Source organism: Odocoileus virginianus, chromosome 10 (genome assembly GCF_023699985.2).
Source record: "Odocoileus virginianus isolate 20LAN1187 ecotype Illinois chromosome 10, Ovbor_1.2, whole genome shotgun sequence".
NCBI classification, from domain to species: Eukaryota; Metazoa; Chordata; class Mammalia; order Artiodactyla; family Cervidae; genus Odocoileus; species Odocoileus virginianus.
This window is the reverse complement of record NC_069683.1, coordinates 46,491,633-46,511,145: the sequence shown is the minus strand read 5'-3', so window position 1 is coordinate 46,511,145 and position 19,513 is coordinate 46,491,633. Positions and strand designations below refer to the sequence as shown.

Genomic DNA, 19,513 nt, shown 5'->3' with positions numbered 1-19,513 from the left:
AGAGCATTATTTACTTTTATCTCTTGAAAGTGATACAGTTCTTAACCTACAGCACATCTTGTTCAAATTCCCTTTCCTCTTCTTCTTTTTTTTTTTTTCCCTTTCCTCTTCTATTCTGCTAAACCTTGCAACAGTTAAATGGCTCTCTGCAAACCCTAAATCAGCCCCCTTCTCTGCCTCTCTCTGTTCTTTGTATTCAAAAAAGTTTTCTGTCTCTTTCACCAGTCACCTTCTTTTTCCTTTTTCATAGAGTAGCTTAGCCTCTCCGGTTTCATTATTTTCTTTTTTCCTTCACCCATTACCCAGATTCTCCCTAACACACAAGAAAGTTACCTGTCTCCTGTCTCTCTAGTCTTATCTGTCACCTCCTATTCTCCCAGCTCTATGTTACAAAAGCCCTGAGCAGGCCACAACAAGATTTCCAACAGCAAGTGAGGGATAAATTTATCTCGGGGGTGAGGGGCTGCAGGGCAGAGGGCGTCTGAGAACAGTCATTGGTTAATAAGTTTTTATCCTGTAACAGATAATAAAGGCACTTGCCCTAAAGGAGCTTATAAAATGGGGACAACTAAAGAACAATAAAAGATGCTAAATCATTAAACGATGTGGGGTTGATGCAACCAGTGCAGGTTGCATCCTTTGGTAGACATGGAAGAGAAACAGGAAACTGGCCTCAGGTACAGGGGAGCACAGCGGCCTCGGCGAGGGGCGCAGATGGAGCCGAAGCAGGAGGAATCACAGATCCTGGTGGGAAGGGGTCTCAAAGACCAACTACTTAGCTCTAATTCTTTCTGATTCTCAACTCTCTGTTAACATCCCAAGCAAGCAGTATATCAGCATCTTGATGAAGATCTCCAGTAATGGGGCAGTCCGTTCTACTTTTGAACATCTGTTTTTCCTTCCTTTGAGCTGAATTCTATCTCCTAGTGGTCTCTATTCATTAGTCCATGAATTACCTTCTGGCCCTTCATATATCTAAGCTCTAAGGATTTCAGACTCTTCTTTTCTCCGGCCTAAACATTCCCAGTTCACTAATGGTATGCCCACAATGACACATGGCCAGCTTAAAGTAAAGCAGGACTATCAATCTTCTCCTTTATTCCAAAAACTATACCTCTATTAATATGGCTTAAACTTGGATTCACTTTTGGTGACCATGTTACGCTGATGACTCAGACTGAATTTACTAAACCCCCTGATTCTGTTTTACCTGAAATGCCTCTAAGACACGTGTAGTCTGTGTGTGTTGCTATCTTACACAGATCTCTGATCATTTCATCTTGTTAGGTTTTCCTACCATTCTATGCATGGAGATGATATTTGGATCCTTACCCTGTCTTTCAAAGCATTTACTATACCTCGAGGTTTACCTCTGTGAAATGTGAAACTATATTTTCATATATACTATCTAAAAATATTTAACAGGACAGAGATGAAGGCGAGTCCTAAACCAAACAAATGTTCCTGGTTGATACCAGTCCATGTCATACTGAGAAGTAGAAAGATCCAGGGTCTTATAGGTGGAATGGGTCAGATCATAATGAACCTCACAAGCCTAACAGAAGATTAAGAAAGTCAGAAGGCTCAGAACCAGAACAGATATTTTGAGTAGAAGAGTCACATGGAAGCAGACTATAGGTATAGCAACAGAATAAAACACTAACTGTGGAAATCCACAGATCTGGACTTGAGTCCTAGCCTTATTGCTTACTAGCTGTAGAACTTGGACAAATTAACCACTCTGAGCATCAACTCCTTCTTCTGTAAAATGATACCTACTTTATAGATTAGGGTGAAGATTAAATTAAATGACGTATATGAAGAGCCTAATACATAATGGTTGTTCAATAAATCAGGTTTCCCAGATGGCTCAGTGGTAAAGAATTCACCTGCCAATGTAGGAGACATGGGTTTGATCCCTGGGTAGGGAAGATCCCCTGGAAGAGGAAATGGCAATCCATTACAGTATTCTTGCTAGGATCCTATGGACAGAGGAGCCTGGCAGGCTACAGTCCACGAGGTCGCAAAGAGTCAGACATAACTGAGCACGCACACTCAATAAATCAGGTAAAGAAAAAGGGAGAGAAGAAAGCCATGTTTCAGATGGGTTTGGTTTCTAAGAGGAGACTATCTTTCTAGGAGGCCCAGGAGAGAAAGAGGCTATAGGGAGAGCCCCAAATGACTCACTGGGCACTTGGTCTCAAGTCCTTTAGACGAAAAGGTATAGAGATAGAAGCAGATTCTCCTCTTACAAAGAGGAGTTAATACCTCTTGACCTGTAGCTACATATGGAGGATGACAGAGAGAGAGGACTCACAGGTAGCACTAATGTTTTTACACTGGGTTGTGATGGGGAAGTACTGTAAGGAGGGGTGATGGTGTTCAGAAGACAGGTTCATGGTTAGAGTTGTTGAATCAAGCATGATGAGAAGTATACCCTGGTTCTGACCCTGAGCAAGTAAGAGACTTGAGTAAAGTCTGGAGAGAAGTCAGAGCCAAATTCATGTATTTGGGACACACCCCATGCCAGTGGGTGTTGTAGGCATGGAGTGAGGTCTCTGAGGGTGAGTTAGGAAGTGAACCAAGGACTGTGCCATGCAGGACATCCCAGAGCCACACTGATTCTGTTTGGGACTGAAAAAACTCTGATCCCGTTCCCCCACTCCCATTTCCTCCCCCCTGGTCAGAACTGAATAGCAATGAGACCTTCCATCCATCTTCACATCACTGACCTCTGTCCAGAGCTCACTGGAACCCGTAAGTGTCCCTCCACAACTCTCCGCTTTTCTACCCTGATGTCAGAAGGAACTCAAGCTCTTGTCCAGCCAATAGACTCTAGCTTGTTGCTACAATCCTGGACTTGAGAAGGAAAAGACGAAGGGGAAGGTGTAGAGACAGGGGTAGGCAGGGACAAAGTAAGCTGCAAGAGAGAAACAGAAAAGCTGAAGGGGTGGGGGAGTGGGGGGGGAGTGGGGTAAAGGTGAGCACCATAGGTACAGAAAAAGGCAGACTGATAGAAGGGAAAATGAGACTCAAGGAGGGGGCAGAAAAAAAGATTTGCCGAGAAACTGATGAAGTGCAACTGAGAAAACTGTTGCCATGGTGACAGGTCCAGAGGAGGGAGTAGGAATATAAATCGGATTATGAGTTGGGGGAGTGGAAAGGCGGGTTGCTCAAGACCCAGAGGCAGTGTCCCCACCTCAGGCTCTCCCCACCAGACCTCCTTAACCCATAGGACTGCCTTTCTCAGAGGTCTTTCGAGGCCAGTGGGGAGCAAGGAGCGAAAGAGGGCCCTAGGCGCCCCCCTACACCGGGCCTCCTCGGATCTTGGAGAGTTCTCTCCACTGACCCTAGTTTCTGTCATTCTACCTCTTCATCAGAGCCCCACAGTGAAGAGAGGGAAGGGAACTTGTTTTAAGCACCTACTATGTGCCAAACACTGTGTTGGGCACCTCAGGCGTTATTTCATTCCATCCACAGTGAAGCCTTTGGAGGTAGGTTTGATCGCCTCCACTGGTAGGCAGGAAACTTCGAACAAGGCCCCAAGCTAGCAAGCAGCAGCCGGAGTGGGGCGCAGTGGGGCCCATCTCCTCCAAAGTCATTTCCTCCCTTCCTAGCCCACTGCCTACCTTGCAGAACCTATGTCGCAGTTCCTGGCTTTTCCTGCACCCCCTTGGGACTGGACGGGGCAGGATGGGCGCCGTTGGGAGTGGGGAGGGGTGGGGTAGATGAGTTAAGAGACAGAGAGAGAGAGTTGGGGAAAGGGTTCGGAGAGACAGAGTTGGGGAAACCGGAGGCAAATACACCACAGCAGTCAGACTCTGGGCTCAGTGGGAGGCGCTGGGGTGCTCAGAGCTCAGGGCTGGGGGAGTGGGGAGGAAGAGCTGAGGTGGGGAGGACCGTGGGAGTGGGGGAAGCGCAGAGGCCAGACCATTTCCGGCAGTGCTGCGGAGGAACTCCAGCGCGGCCACGTGGGGAGCCGGGAACCGGCGGTCTCGGTTTGCAAGTCTCTGAGCTAGTGAGCCAGAGGGACTCGGGGCTGGTATTTGACTGCAGGTCCCTGCAAGTGAAGTGCCTGGAGGGGGCGAAGTGGGGCGCGGCTTCCCTCCCCCTCCCTCGGGCTTCTGTACAAATAACAGTTTTGCAAAGGGCACTGTAGCTGATGCGCATATTAAACAGGGCCTGGGGAGGTGGGAGAAGGCCAAGTCTGGGGCTATGGCCTGGACAGTTCTGCCAAGACCACCCCTCCCCCTCAGGAGGGTGCCCTGGGATTCAAGGGGATTCTGGCCCTCTGGCACACCTGGCTACCTTGAAACAACTCTCTCTGGGGGCTGGCTTGAGCCGCACCCTAACCAGGAAGTGTGTGTGTGTGTGTGTGTGTGCATGTGTGTAAAATGTGTGTGTGCATGTAGTGGCTCCAGCTTGTCTCTGAGCTGGAGGTCCCAGGTCCCTGCCCCCTACCCCTGTAGAGAAGGTTGAGGAGGGGGAAGGGGCAGGGGTGAGGGTGGGGCGGGGGTGGGGACGGAGGTAAAGCTTCATCCTGAGGCCTGAAGGGAAAGCTGATCTAGATCGACCCACTTCTGTTGCTTCAATTCACACCATCTCTTCCGTAAGCCACCAACATCCAGGATGACCCTCCTGACCATCCTTCCCTGTTCCCATCATAGGTTCCAGACCCAAAAGGGTTTGGACTGCATGGGAGTGGGGGGGGCGGTGAGAAAAAGAGCTTCTTCCATGTCCTTCTTCACACCTGCCCTCCCCAGACTGTCTGGTCAACCAGCCCGTCGCCAAGCCTCAGACCCCACTCCTCCCAGACCTGCCAGCCTTCAACACCCTCGTGCCCAGCCCCGTCCCCCTCACTCAAGAGTCCCCTAGTCTGAAGCAGTCCCCATGACTCCTCTACTTGCCACATGCAAAGAGCACACGTCATGGCCTTTATTCGCTGAGCACCAGCTAGATGGGGAACATGCCTCCTGGAAGTGTTCTCTTTTCTGTACCTGGGATACCTCTCCTGGCTCTTCTTTTTTCCTTTTGGGAAGCTTCTTGGTCTCCTCAGTTGGTGCTGAAGGTAAAGAACCCGCCTGCCAATGCAGGAAACAAAAGAGACTCGGGTTCAGTCCCTGGGTCAGGAAGATTCTCCCGAGAAGGAAATGGCAACCCACTCCAGTATTCTTGCCTGGACAATCCCACGGACAGAGGAGCCTGGCGGGCTACAGTCCATGGGGTCGCAAAGAGTGGGACACAATTGAAGCGACTGAGCTTGCAAGCATGCACTCAATCTCCTTTGCAAGCTCCTCTGTTCCTCTGCCCATAGTATTGGTGTTCCCTAGGTTCTCTCCGTGACCTTGCCCTCTTGCTTGGCACATCCTTCTCTCCAAGGCTGCAGCTATCACACCTGAGCTGACAGCCCTTGGGGCTCCAGAACACGCACCCGCCCACATTCCATACACCTCCACCTGGGTGTCCTCCAGCACCTCAGCTCAGCAAGTTCAGTGATCTCCTTCCTCTTCCCACAAATCTGCCCCTCCCCACCCCGACACATGCCCAGCTAGTGACACTGCCATCCTCCACCCAGCTGCCCCAGCCAGGACCTGGGAGGCATCCTTAACTCTGCTCTTCACACCTCTCCACAGCCTTCCCAGCCCAACCATCACCCCCAAATCTCCTCTTCTATCATCTTTTGCCTGGAATCTTATCTCCACAGCATGTCAGAGATGTCCAAAATATCTCCCAGCTGTTCACCCAACAAAATCTCTGCACTGCCGCAAAAGCCATCTTTATAAGATACAAATCTGATCATGATGCTCTCCAGTTTAAAACCTTTTAGCCTTAGGATAAAATTGCTTAGAACTTTCCTGGCGGTCCAGCGGTTGACAGTCCAGCTGCAATGCAGGGGACACGGGTTCAACCTCTGGTCCAGGAAGATTCCACATACTTTGGAGCAACTAAGCCCATGTGCCGTGACTACTGAAGCACAAGCACCCTTGGGCCAGAGTTCCACAAGATGAGCCACCGCAATGAGAAGCCCCTGCACCACAACTAGAGTAGCCCCCATTCGCCACAACTAGAGAGAGCCCACGTACAACAATGAAGACCCAGCACATCCAAAAATAAATAATATTTAAAAAAACTAAAATTGCTGAATGGGGCTTACAAAACTTTTCATCTGGTCCCAGTTACTTCTCCAGTGACTCTCTCAAAATCCACTCTAACACACCCCTACCCTGCCCCCACTGATGGGCCCATTCCCTGGTCCCTAACAGCCTAGAACAATCTCCCCTCCCCACTCCTCCCTCACAGCCTTTACATTGCTAATTCCTATCAACCTTCAGGTCGTCACTTAATCACCACTTCCTCTGGGAAGCCCTTTGTAACTACCCAGGCCCCTTCTGTGAGGTGTCTCTTTGGCAAGTCACTTAAGTTCTCTGACCTTAGAGTCCTCATTAATGAAATAAGGAGAGAGACTTCCCTGGTGATCCAGTGGTTAAGACTCCCCGCTACCAGTGCAGGGGGCTCCGGTTCGACACCCGGTTGTGGAACTAGATTTCATATGCCACAGCTAAGAGTTTGCATGCCACAAGTAAAAGATTCCTCATGATGCAACTAAGACAAGGCACAGCCATGTAAGTAAATATTTTTTAACTATTTAAAAAAAATAAGGAAAAAATAAGGACAATAATAATAGAGGTTATCATGAGGATTAAACAAGAAAATAAACATAAAGGATTTAGCACAGTGCCTGGCATGTTGTAAGCACTCAGTAAATAATAGCTGTTACTATTACATCTTCCACTAAAACCTTGATACAGTGAGTAGTGGCCTCTTCAGTTTCTCCCACTGGACCATAATTTAAGGGAGAACAATGTCTCGTTCACCTCTGAATGTCCAGCACTTAGCACAGTTGACTGATGTAGAGGCATTTAATAAACATTTATTGAATAAATTAATTCAGGCCATGATTATTTCTTGTATGGATTAGCTTTCCTTCAGCCTAAGGAGAGGCTTAATTACCCCACAATCAAGCCTCCACCTACACTTTCAGTAATTTTTCTACAACTAGAATGAATTATTCGACTTCCCTGCTCAAACCCCGTTGAAGGCTCCTGCCGTCTGTGGAAACGGCAGGGCAGTCGCTCCCTCACCTATGCACCCACTCCTCCCAGGACAAACCCTCCTGCCCAGGATCCCACCAACTGGCTGCACCGAGCCCCTAGTTGCTTCCACACCCTCCATCCAGCCTTTCTGCCCCAGCCTCAAATACCTTTCCAACATCCTATGTCCCAGATGACACAACCTGGGGACTCCAGGGCAAAGCTGGCCTCGGAGGTGTATATTGTTTGGCTCACAAAGTGCATTTTCCTAATATATATTTAGTTTAAAATTTGAAAATATGACTTTTACCAAAAAATTCAGATTTCTGGCTTCTCCTGAAAAAGCGCGGAGGCGTGACCACACTATGTTCCCCCTTCCCCAGAGCAACTCTTTCAGTAGACGGAGCTCATGTTGCTACACTCTCTCTAGTTGGCCCCACCTGGTTTTACTACTTCTGTTATCTGCCTGGACCCTGGAGACACTGGGTCTGCAGTCCCTGCCAGCCTCACAACACTTTGATCCCATCCAGCTGCAGTGAAGACCTTGGCTCTGTCTCCTCAGCAGCCACCTAGACAGCCCCCGTCACCTCCTGCCAGGTCCACAAACCCCTGCTCCTTCACCTCTCCACGCCTTGTTCTGCCTTGACTTCACTGAACACCTGCTCCTTCCATCCTCTTTCCTGTCCTATCTATTGCTCCTTCTCGAAACCAGTCTAGGTCTTTTCTCCATCCCTTCACTCTTGCCAATACCCTCAACTTTCCATGCCTTGAAAACCCTAACCCTGAGTCACTACAACCAGACAGTTTTATCATTTCTATGCTCCAGCTGTTGAGCAATTTGAAAAACTCCCAACATGTCAAGGTCCGTATGATGGTTAACTTTATGTATCAACCAGGCTGGGCCATGTTGCCCAGATATTTGGTCAAACCATTATTCTGGTTATTTCTGTGATGGTGTTTTTTTTGGATGAGATTAACACTTAAATTAGTGGATTTTGAGTAAAGTAGATTCTCTCACAATATGGGAGAAGGTTGAAGGTTCTAATGTAGCAAAGGTGACCTCCACCCTCTCCCCACTAGGAGGAAGGAATTCTGCCAACAGACTGCCTTTGGACTCCAAAATTGCAACTCTTTTCCTGAGTCTCCAGCCTGCCAGCCTCTCCCATCAGATTTTGGACTTGCCAAGGCTCCACAACTTCATGAGCCAATTCCTTAAAATAAATCTGTCTATATATACACATCCTGTTGGTTCTGTTTCTCTGGAGAACCCTGACTAACACAGTCCGTGCCCCTGAAGACCAGCGGTCCCCACTCTCAGCTGTCTGTTTCCTCCACAGCCTTCCGCAGGGTTCTTGGGAGCTGTGTCTTGCTCTCCCCCAGCAGCTCTTCAGGCCCCAAACCTCCCTCCCCCCATGAGCTTTCTACTTTCCAGGTCAGGAGGGAGCTCCCTTAACTTTCTTCTTCCATCTCCCAGACTTTCCCAACCCGTTTCCCCCCGCCCCCGCCCCCCACCACAGGTATAAGATTTCTCTGCACCATTGCTCCTATTCTCTTCTCTGCTGGAAAGTGTCATTCCTACCGCCACAGGCTAATACCTCCATTCCTACCGCCACAGGCCAATACCTCCACTTCTAATCTGAGCGCCATCTTCTCCCTCCTCCGGGAGCCTCCCCATAAATTATACCTTCCCTTCTCTTTATCTTTAGTTTATGTTTTAAACATGCTTTATTCTATTTTATTTCAAAAAAAATTTTTGGCTGCATTGCAAGGCATGGCATGGCATATCATGTGAGATCTTATTTCCCCAACCAGGGATCAAACCTGTGCCCCTTGTATTGGAAGCATGAAGTCTTAACTACTGGGCCACCAGGGAATTCCCTCTTCAACTTTAAAAACAAAACAGATGAGATTGTTCTGTACCCACAATTGCTTCCTTCCCTTTGCAGCCAAGTTTCTTCAAAGAGAGATCTACACAGTTCTAACTCCACCTACTCCCAATTATCCCTGAACTCTTACTATCTGGCTGCTGCCCCGCTCACCTGCAGGAACCTACTCCGAAGGACACACAACACCCCTCAAGATGCTAGGCCCAGGGACACTTTTTTTTTTTTTTAATATTTATTTATTTGGGTCTGCTGGGTTTCAGATATAGCACTCGGGATCTCTAAGTGCAGTATGTAGGATCTATTTCCCTGACCAGGGTTGGAACGCAGGCCCCCTGCCTTGCGAGCATAGAGTCTTAGCCACTGGACCACCAAGGAAGTGCCCCAGGGACATTTTTGAGTCCTGGACTTCAATCCTGACCTTCATACCATCTGACACTTCCTTTGCAAAACCACCTATCCACTTTCTCCTGGTTGTTTTCCTAAGGCTCATTCCTCCTTCGTCAGCTCCTCTCCCTCCGTCTGTCCTTTAGACACTGTGTTCCCTAGTATTCTGTACTTGGCTTTCTAATCCTTCCCTTCCACCATGGTCTTCCAGGACTCTTCTACATTTCTGATTTTTAAAAATTTTTTATTGTGTGGAGTCTTTGTTACTGTTGTGGGCTTTCTCTAGTTGTGGCCAGTAAGGGCTATTCTTTGTTGCAGTGCAAGGGCTTCTCATTGTGGTGGCTTCTCTTGTTGCAGGGCACGTAGGCTTCAGTAATTGTGGCTCATGAGCTTAGTTGCCCCTTGGCATGTGGAATCTTCCTGGATCAGGGATCAAACTAGCATCCCTTGCATTGCAAGGCGGATTCTTAACCAATGGACCACCAGGGAAGTCCTTACTTTATGATTTTAGCCATTGTCCACCTTCCCTTTCTTCATCCCAGACTTCTCTACTGTGCTCCAGACTTATATACTTTCACTTCACTTGACTTCACATGAAAATGTCACTTTCATCTGACTTGCCCAATATATTGGTAAAAAAAGTGAAAGCGTTAGTCGCTTAGTCATGTCTGACTCTTTGTGATCCCATGGACTGTAGCCTACCAGGCTCCTCTGTCCATGGAATTCTCCAGGAAAGAATGTTATCAAGTCTTGCATAGCAGCTAATCTCCAAATTTAGTGGCTTATAAAAGCAAACATTTACTCTGAGAATCAGGAATCTGAGTAAGACTTAGCCAGTTGTCTCATGAAGTTTCAGTGAAGGTGTCAGCCTGGGCCACAGTCACCTGAAGGACTGACTGGGTCTGGAGGATCTGTCTCCAAGCTCGCCCGTTCACATGGCTGTCTGTTGGAGGCCTCAGTTCCTCCTTGGATCTTGACAGAAGGCCTCAATTCCCTGCCACGTGGACCTCCCAATGGAGGTGCTCCCATATCCTCCAGGGTGAGCAATCTATGAGAGCAAGTGGGAAGATGCAATGCCTTTTAGGACGTAGCCTCAGAAGTGACCTACTGTCATTTCTGTCATATTCTATTGGCCACATAAACCAACCCTGACACAATGAACCAGTCTCTTACCTGCTGCCAATCCATTCCCACACTGTTTCCCGAAAGATATTTAAACAAGTAAAACTCCTCACAGGCTTCCTGTTTTCTTCGGCAAAAGAATCAGGCTCCTGGCTTCTTTGATGGTCTAGTGGTTAAGAATCCTCCTGCCAACGCAGAGGACACGGGTTTGATCCCTGGTCAGAGACGATTCCATGCCACAGAGCAACTAAGCCTGTGCATCACTACTGAGCCATCACTCTAGAACCTGTGCCACACAAGAGAAGCCACCGCGATGAGAAGCCTGCACACCACAACTGCAGAGCAGCCCCTGCTCGCCGCAACTAGAGAAAGCCTGCAAGCAGCAACGAAGATCCCGCCCAGCCAAAAATAAATAAATCTAAAAAAAGCGCGCCAGGCTCCTCAGCATAGCTTACAAAGCCATTGGTGGCCTAACTGATGGCTAGAGCTGTCACCATGTTCATCCTTGAATATATCTTTCTAGCCAAGATGTATTGTTCACAGCTCCAGGTGTCGGGATAATTCACATCTTTGAGCCTTTTCATGTGCTGTTCCCTTTTTTTTGGAATATCCCTTCCCACTTAGGAAGGCTAACTCTGCAACCCTCCAAAAATCAGCAACTTGAGAGCAGGAGTTGTGTCTTGTCGTCTCTGTATTTCATCACCTAGTGTAGTACCCACCATAGAGATGCTGTTCAACAAATATTTATTGAATGAATAAGTGTGTGAGCAGGCTGTTCCCTTGTGCCTGGTACCCCTTCAGTATGTGTGTTACAGCTGATCCACCACAGTCACTCACCCTCCACCCCCGTCCCAGACGACCCTTCTTGCCCAGCCACCTCCTTTGCATCAATGCATGCATGCTCAGTCGCTCAATCATGTCCAACTCTTTGCAATCCCATGGACTGTAGCCTGCCAGGCTCCTCTGTCCATGGGCTTTCCCAGGCAAGAATACTGGAGCAGGTTGCCATTTCCTCCTCCAGGGAATCTTCCTGACCCAGGAATTGAGCCCACATCTCCTACATTGGCAGGTGGATTCTTCACCACTGAGCCACCTGGGAAGCCCTTACATCAATGACATGGTTGGAAAAGCAAATTCTGAATTCTATCCCAACTCATTTTTTGCTCACTCTGAGACCTTCAGAATGTTATTTATTGCCTCTGAGCCTCTAGTCTTCTTCTGCACCAAGGGTTAATAAAAAAGAGAAGATAAGATAAATTACTTAAATTAATATTTATTGAACCAAATACAGTGCTAGGCACTCTTAAATAAATTACCTTGAGTGATAGTCATAGTATCCTGATAAGACAGATTTTATACCCTTTCTATGGAAGAGAAAACTACAGCTCAGAGTAGTTAGGTAGTTAACTTGGTCAAGGTCAGAAAGCTGAAAGATTTGAGGGAAGTGGTTGTGTCATGGGCAATATTAGAAAAAAAAATAAAGAAGCATCCAGTTGCATTCTATCACTGAACAACCCAGATTTTCTTACTCTCACAGCCTTTTCCAGCCTCATATCTCAAGGACAGATGCTCTACCATTCATCATTGGACCAACATTTGGTGAGCACTGCATCTGACCTCTAGATCCAAGTCGCCAGGGTTTCCCCCGGTCTGCTACTATAGATTCTGACAATGGTCTCTACATTCCTTTTGCAACTTTATTTTTAAAGCATTTTTACATCTGTCATATGTTGCTAGATGGTAAGGAAAGAGTCTTTCCATTTTATAGGTGAGAAAATTGAGGTTCAACGCGACTCACTTAAAGTTACATGGTAGTGCCCACCAGAGGTTGACATGCCCATGGAACCAAGTGGACATGTTCTTCTAAGTGACTAAGAATGGCATTGACAAAGGAGAAACAAAAGTATAATATGTCAGGCAGACCTGGGTTCTGATCCAAGCTCTCTTGGTTGCAAAACTACCGTAGTTCAATTTAAAAAGAATGAAAGAAAGGAGGGAGGGAGGAAGGGAAGAAGGAAGCAATGAAGGGAGAAAGAGAGGAAGAAAGAAAGAACCACAGTTTAGAGTTTAGAAAGAGTAGGTCTGTTTCAGGAGCTAATCTTTGGAGCAGAATAAAACAATCAGGAACTCCTCGAGGGCAAAAATTTATCTTACCCTCATATCCCTGGTGCCTAGCACAGTTCCAGGGACATAACTGGTATTTAATAACTATTTGCTATTTGGAAGGAAGGAGGCAAGGGAGGAAACTTGAGTGAGTTGAGAATCGAGAAACCAAGAGAGAGACAGTCTAGAAAGAGTGAGTCCAAGAGAGAGACCCCAGGCATTTGTGGCCCTGGCTCGATTTCTCCAAGCCATGAGGAAATCCTCCAGAGGAAGAGTGCTGTGGCTTTAAATGACTTCAGCGTTGTCAATGAATCTGCTCTGCTAAAAGAGTTATCCTCTTGCTCCTGTGCTTGTCCTCCCCCTCCTCTCAGCTCCCCAAACCCTTCTCGGCGGCTGTGATGGGATAATTAGATGCGAGAGCTCAGCACAGATGATGCTCCAGTTGCTTAGCAACTAATGGTTTCCATGGAGACCCCAAAGCACAGCCTCCAGAGCAGCCAGTGAGCAGCTCGGCAGGGCAGGGAGAAGACGCAACTCTCAGCTCCTCCAGAAACCTGGGGAGGGCCAAGGGTGGGGAAGGGGGGAGGATTGAAGGGAGAAAGGAGGGTTTAAAGGCACAGGCCCCTCTTAATCTTTTAAAATCTGGTCAGAGCTCTGTCATCCCCTACCCCAGTCTGTCCCACTCATTATTTCAGATGGAGATGGGAGCTTAGGAGTAGACACAACATGACCCAGTCTGCAATAAACCCAATCTCTTCTTTCTGCTGCTGGTTTGTGACTGAAATGGGAAGTGATCTCTCCCAAGCCCAAGTGTAAACATCCTCCTGGCTGGGGATGGGATTTGAAGAGTACTAAGAAGATCCCTCACCCCTGGAATTCCACCATTTAGTCTGTTCCCTCTCTCCAAAGTTCTTCAATGTGCCAAAGATCCTCTTTCATTTTGCAGAATAATAATCAGATCTTATCTAAAAGGGAACAAAAGCCAAGGCGCAGGGAAAACAGAATTCATTTCTTCACCCAAAGGCAGCCTGTCCTGGGAGACAGGGGAAAAACACCTGACTCTGATCTCCAGCAGAGGATCCAGAGTGTGTGTGGGGGTGGGGGGAGGGAGAGGCCATACTGAGCATCTGGTGTGTGCCTCCCAGACTAGCATCAATCAACCTTACCTGGAAGCTCGTTAGAAATGCAGAATTTCAGGCTTCACCTCAGACCCACTGAATCAGATAGTGCATCTTAACAAGATCCCCGGTGATTCACATGCACATTCAATTTGGAGAAGCGCTGGTCTGAGGCCCTCCCACTCTCCGCTTTGGTCCAGGAGTCCTGTCTTTACTGTCATCCCCTGCTCAAACCCCAGGATGTGAGCTGATTTTCTCACTGTGGGGCTAAGGACACACCCTCACTAGCCCCTCACTTCCCTGGTGGGACCCTGGCCCTTTTCTGGGACTGGGGGAGCCAGAGTGGCTCCACGAGCAGAAAGACACACATAAAGGCTCTCTGCAGAGGTCTACGACCTGTCCTGACAAAGTATTCCACGTTCCACAAGTGGCTTTGACTGAGTCTCAGTTTCCACATCCACGAAAGGAGCCAATAACATCCACCGCCTGGGCTGACAGTGACAGTGAGTGTAGGGCAAGCAAAGCACCTGCCCGGGCCCAGGAGAGGTGCTTTCTCCTCCTCCTGTCATCTCTGCTCACAGCTCCTTCACGGCTCTCTAACAGAGCACAGGGGTGGGAGGGTGTTTGGAGAACTCTCTTTCTTTCATTTTCTCCCCATCTCTCTCTCTCTCTCTCCTTTATTTTCAAACAGTTCAGCAAATGTTGTTGACCAAGGCTGACAGTATGCATCCCCCACCCCCACTGGGCAGGTCAATGCCCACCTCTCCGATCTCTGGAAGTCCTCCGTGGCATCCTTGGCCCACTCTCCATAGGAATGGGAAGCCCTGTGTGCTTCCAGGCACCCATGCCCCTCTGCCTCTCCCAGAGTTCAGTGCCTGGGCCTCAGTGGATGCCAAGAATTGGGGCCCTGGGCTCTGATGCCCTGACCCTGTCCTGCCAGTTTCTCTGTTTCTCCCCCGTTCCTACCCAGCCAAGGCCCTTTCAGGAGCCCCTCAGGGTGACTCCCCTCTCCCCACACACCAGGGCAAACTCAGTACTGGCCACCCTCCTGGGAAGACCCCCACCACGGGGGATGGTCCTCTACAGGCCGGGCTCCAGATGCTCCTGCAGGAGGGAACACTCGTGCTCTTACACGTGGGTGTCCCAGAAGGATTTTCCACCCCCACCTCAGTTCCCCTGCCCCTCTGCGGTGACTAAGCCACTGAGATCCAGCCAGGCCCTCCCCCTCCTGGCCTGAGGGCCAGCTCCCCATCCTGAAAAACCTGTCTGGGGGCCTCCCCTGAGGCCGTTGGTGCCCAAGGGGCAGGTTGGACAGGATTCCCCTCGAGCTCCTCCCACCCCCCCCAGGACAAAACCAGACAGCCCCTGGGGCAGGGCCTCAGTTGCCTTAGGCAGTCACAGCCCGCCAGCACCCACCCCAGCTCCCAGCCCAGCGATGGCATCTCCGCGGCCTATGTGGACCTTGTCTTGGATCCTGATTCCGCTGGCTGTCCTGGCCCCCGGGGCTGCAGGTCTCGGCCATCTCTGGTCAGGGTGGGGAGGGGTTTGGAAGGGGTTTTCTGGAGAGGACGCACTGTGCTTTCCAGGGTTGTCAAAGAGGGGCTGGTCTGGCCAGTTGGGGCTGGGGACCTGGTGATGGCGGTGACCAGGCATCTGTCACTGGACCCAGGGCACACGCCTGTCCCCTTCCAGACCCAGGAGGCAGGCAGGAGTGGGGAAGAGACCAAGGCTTTGGACAGGGGTGGGGCTGGGAGCTGCCCTTTTCTAGCACCCCTGCATCTGGAGGCTTGGAGGAGTACCCAGCTTCTGCAGCCCAAGCCTGCCACCTGGTGGTCCTATGGGCAAAGACTCGTGTTCTGCAAACAGACCACGGAGTAGAAGGGACTCTTCATCCTTAGAGAGGACCCCCAGGGGTGGAGCGGGATGGCCGATCTGTTGGTGAGAAAGGGATCGATCCTCCCCTGAACTCCTTTCCGGCCCCCTAGCTGACTTCAACATCTCAAGCCTCTCTGGTCTGCTGTCCCCAGTGATGACGGAAAGCCTGCTCATTGCCTTGCCCCCGTGTCACCTCACAGGGGGCAATGCCACCCTGACTGTCCGGCGAGCCAATGACAGCAAAGGTCTGCTTCCCGCTCCCAGGCACCCCCTAGTCCCCAGAGATCCCTTCCCAGGATACCCAGGCATCCCTCCTCCCACTGTCCCTTCCTGTTGACCCCCTTTTCCCACCATCCATACTCTAAATACTGCCCTCCTCCTTGGGGCCTTTCAAAGCTTGACCCTACCTTTCACCACTGATTCCCCCCAGTGGTGAGATCTAGCTTCGTGGTGCCTCCGTGCCGCGGACGCAGGGAGCTGGTGAGCGTGGTGGACAGCGGGTCTGGCTTCACAGTCACCCGGCTCACTGCATACCAGGTGACAAACCTGGTGCCAGGAACCAAATACTAGTAAGTACCAGACCTGGGCCTGGGGCACGGGTGGGAAGGGCTATAGGAAGAGGAGCTGGGTCCTGTCTTTGGTGGGATGTGGTGAGTATGGGGGAGAGAGCGGGGGCACAGCTAACAGAACAGGCCTCTCCTGGGCACAGCTGTGGAGGGGGAGGCCTGGACTCCCTCATATTCTAAGTCCTGGACACTGACCAAGGATTCTCTCCTCTCCCGAACCTCACCACAAAAGCGTTTCCTACCTCGTGACAAAGGGGGCATCCACCGAGTCCAGCAGAGAAATCCCAATGTCCACACTTCCTCGTGAGTAACGTCTCAGGGCCCCAGAGCCTTCCCTGGCCCCTCTTGCCCCAAACCCCACCTGCCCCTTCCTATCCTCCCTTAGCTTCTCTGCCTTCCTCTATCCTCACACTGAGCCCCTGGCATTTTAAGTGGCTGCTGATACATTTCTCCGGACCGCTAAACTTTGTGGGTAGTGACTGTGTCCGATTAATTTCTGAGTCCTCAGTGCCTCACATAGGAGACGTTTCATAAATGTTTATCTGATGATTTGTTGGTTGGTTGGATGAATACATGGATGAGGGGATGGCTGGCTGGATGAATGGATGAGAGGCCATGCTGGGAGCCTTGGGCAGGGTGGGGGCCCTTCCTGCCTAGAACTGCCTCCCTCCTCTCTTCTTACAGGAAGGAAGGCAGAATCCATTGGGCTGGCAATGGCCCGGACAGGGGGCATGGTGGTCATCACGGTGCTGCTCTCGGTCGCCATGTTCCTGCTGGTTCTGGGCTTGATCATCACCCTAGCACTGGGCGCCCGAAAGTGAGGAGGACAGCACCAGGCAGCAGGCAGCAAGTCCAAGGCACTGTCTGTGTTCTCAGCCCGGGGTGCTGCGTCTGCTCCTGCCTCCGCTGCTGAGAAGATGGTCCGCTCCCAGGCCAAGGCAGCAGGCCTGGGCTCCCTCAGAGCCGTCATCTCCCCTCCCTTCTCCACTACAGCCCTTTCCTCCCTCCGTCCCCTTCTCATCCCCTAGGTGTCCCCTTGGCCCAACACTCCCTATTACTGCCCTCACCCCACTCCTGTCAGAATTGGTTTTTCTCCCATTGCACCTCTTTCACCGCTCTACCCCTGACAGACGGGAACTTTTCGCCCCCTCAGTGAGCTCAGCCCCTACAGTAAAGCCCCTACAGTAAAGCCTGAGGCCACGTTGCTTTGTGTGATTCTCTTCGGTGGGCTCCACTTTGGGCTTCCCCGGTGGCTCAGCTGGTGAAGAATCCACCTGCAATGCGGGAGACCTGGGTTTGGTCCCTGGTTTAGGAAGATGCCCTGGAGAAGGGAACAGTTTCCTACTCCAGTATCCTGGCCTGGAGAATTCCATGGACTGTATAGTCCATGGGGTCACAAAGAATCGGACATGACTGAGTGACTTTTACTTCACTTTCACTTTGGGCAAACGTACAGAATCTATGTCCAGGCTGCGGCTGCTCCCAGTCTTCTCTCTGCCCTGAAACCCCAAAGTTACTTTTCCCAGGAAGCAGGAAGGTGCGATGAGATAAAAATCCAAGAGTCAGAGTTCTCAGACACACACCTGGACGGTAGGTTTTGCACCATCCAAGGGCCCTGGGGTGGGAGTGAAGCCAAGGCTGGGATCCAGAGGCCTGAGGGCCTTTGTGGTAGCCGGGAGAGCAAGGGGAAGTGCTGCAGAAAGAGAGGCTCTGAACAAAAAACAACCCAGAGGGCCAGGACTTCCCTGGTGGTCCAGTGGTTAAGAATCTGCCTTCCAATGCAGGGGGTGCTGGTTTGATCCCTGGGTGGGGGGACTCAGATCCCACAACTAGAGAAGTCCAAGCACCCTAGAGCCTGTGCTCTGCAACTAGAGAAAGCCCTGGCTTTCTTCATCATGATGAACAACCAGCACAGCAAAGGGAAAAAACCAGAAGGCTACCAGAGTGAGACCCAAGGACAGGGTTCTGCGGATGGGGCAGGGAGGCGGGGAAGAGGGGTTACAGTTTCAGGGGGAGTGAAGAACAGGCTAAAGGGCACAAGGAGAAGAGAGAAGAAGTGAAACACCCTGCCAGAGGGAGCAAAAGTGGTACTGCGAGTAACCAAGGGGACAGTGGGAGTGGTTACCCTCATTCACTTGTGTTCTCCCCAATAAATAATTCCTTCTAAGAATCAGTAATTTTTGCCTTGCTCTTAGGGTAAAGACCAAAATTTTTGTGGTGCCTTTCAAGGCCAGCCCTGAATCTGTCCCGTAACTACCTCTTAGCTCTCACTATATTCCTTCTAATGTCCTGCATTCCCTCTTGCCTCGAGGCCTTTGCACAGACTCTTCTTTAAGCCTGTGTGCGTGCTAAGTCGCTTCAGTCATGTCTGACTCTTTGCAACCCCATGGACTGTAGCCCACCAGGCTCCTCTGTCCATGGCATTGTCCAGGCAAGAATACTGGAGTGGGTTGCCATTTCCTACTCCAGGGGGTCTTCCCAATCCAGGGAGGACTTGGGTCTCCCACATTGCAGGCAAATTCTTTACCATCTGAGCCACCATGGAAGCCCCTTCCTGAGGCCTGTACTACTTTTAAGACCACCCACCCCCACCCCCAATTCCATTCTATTTGCATAGTTAACCCAGCTTCTCCAGGGAAGCCTTCTCTGACCTCCACCCCGCCCCCACCACTAGGTTGGGTTCTCCCATTCGCTCTTTCATAGCATTACTGTTGTTTATTACTATGTTAATGTGATTATTCAGTGGTCTTTCCTCCAGACTTTATGTTACCTGAGAGTTGTCTCTTTGCTCCCAAGGGCCTACAGTACCTTTGTGGTGCCTGGGACATGGTGGATATTCAATATATATTGTAGAATAAGTGAACAAATGGTTGAATCAACAAGCCACTGAAGAGAAGGTGGGGGGCTAGGAAAAGTGCCAAAAATTCTGCAAAAACAATAATAAATGACACGGAGTCAGAAGATCCTGGAGAGGGAGGCAATGGAAGAGAGCAACAGTATTTATTAATTCCAAAACACTAACTTAGCATTTATTGTGTGCCAGGTGCTAGAAATAAACTGTGAAAAGACACTCTTCCTCCCTCATGGAACTTACAGGGAATTTAGGGGAAAAGAGATTCCCCAAAGTGTGAACAGGTAAATGCATTTAATAAAAAATTTCAATAAGTGTCATGATAGATGACATGAGGTGAACACGGGACCCTCCTTAGTTTGGGTGGGTCCAACTCCCCTGAGGCCTGAAGTTAGGAAGGAGGGTCAGGGAGAATCCTTCAGGCCCTTCTTCCCATCCTAACTGTACCAGCCAAGGGAGGTATGGTGCCCACTGTTCTTGTATGGTGGGAAGAGCATCAGTTGGTTTCGTTGTTGTT

At 50.0% G+C, this 19,513-nt stretch overlaps 1 protein-coding gene across 1 annotated transcript; it reads left to right on the top strand.

Annotated features, from left to right (window-relative positions):
- The first annotated feature begins 648 nt into the window (after window positions 1–648).
- UPK2 (uroplakin 2) lies at window positions 649–17,349 on the top strand. Its single transcript, XM_070472804.1, has 7 exons — window positions 649–747; window positions 14,728–14,838; window positions 15,052–15,215; window positions 15,652–15,824; window positions 16,010–16,148; window positions 16,378–16,448; window positions 16,830–17,349. Exons 1-7 carry the CDS (start codon window positions 649–651, stop codon window positions 16,964–16,966), a joined length of 894 nt encoding a protein of 297 aa, XP_070328905.1. The 3' UTR covers window positions 16,967–17,349.
- The last annotated feature ends 2,164 nt before the right edge of the window (window positions 17,350–19,513 follow it).

Bases quoted from the DNA above. Each gene is read 5' to 3' on its own strand.
- UPK2 (XM_070472804.1), top strand. From the start codon at position 649: ATGGAAGAGAAACAGGAAACTGGCCTCAGGTACAGGGGAGCACAGCGG. The intron at 15,825-16,009 runs GTCTGCTTCCCG...GATTCCCCCCAG, and splicing joins GCGAGCCAATGACAGCAAAG to TGGTGAGATCTAGCTTCGTG. The intron at 16,149-16,377 runs GTAAGTACCAGA...TCACCACAAAAG, and splicing joins GTGCCAGGAACCAAATACTA to CGTTTCCTACCTCGTGACAA.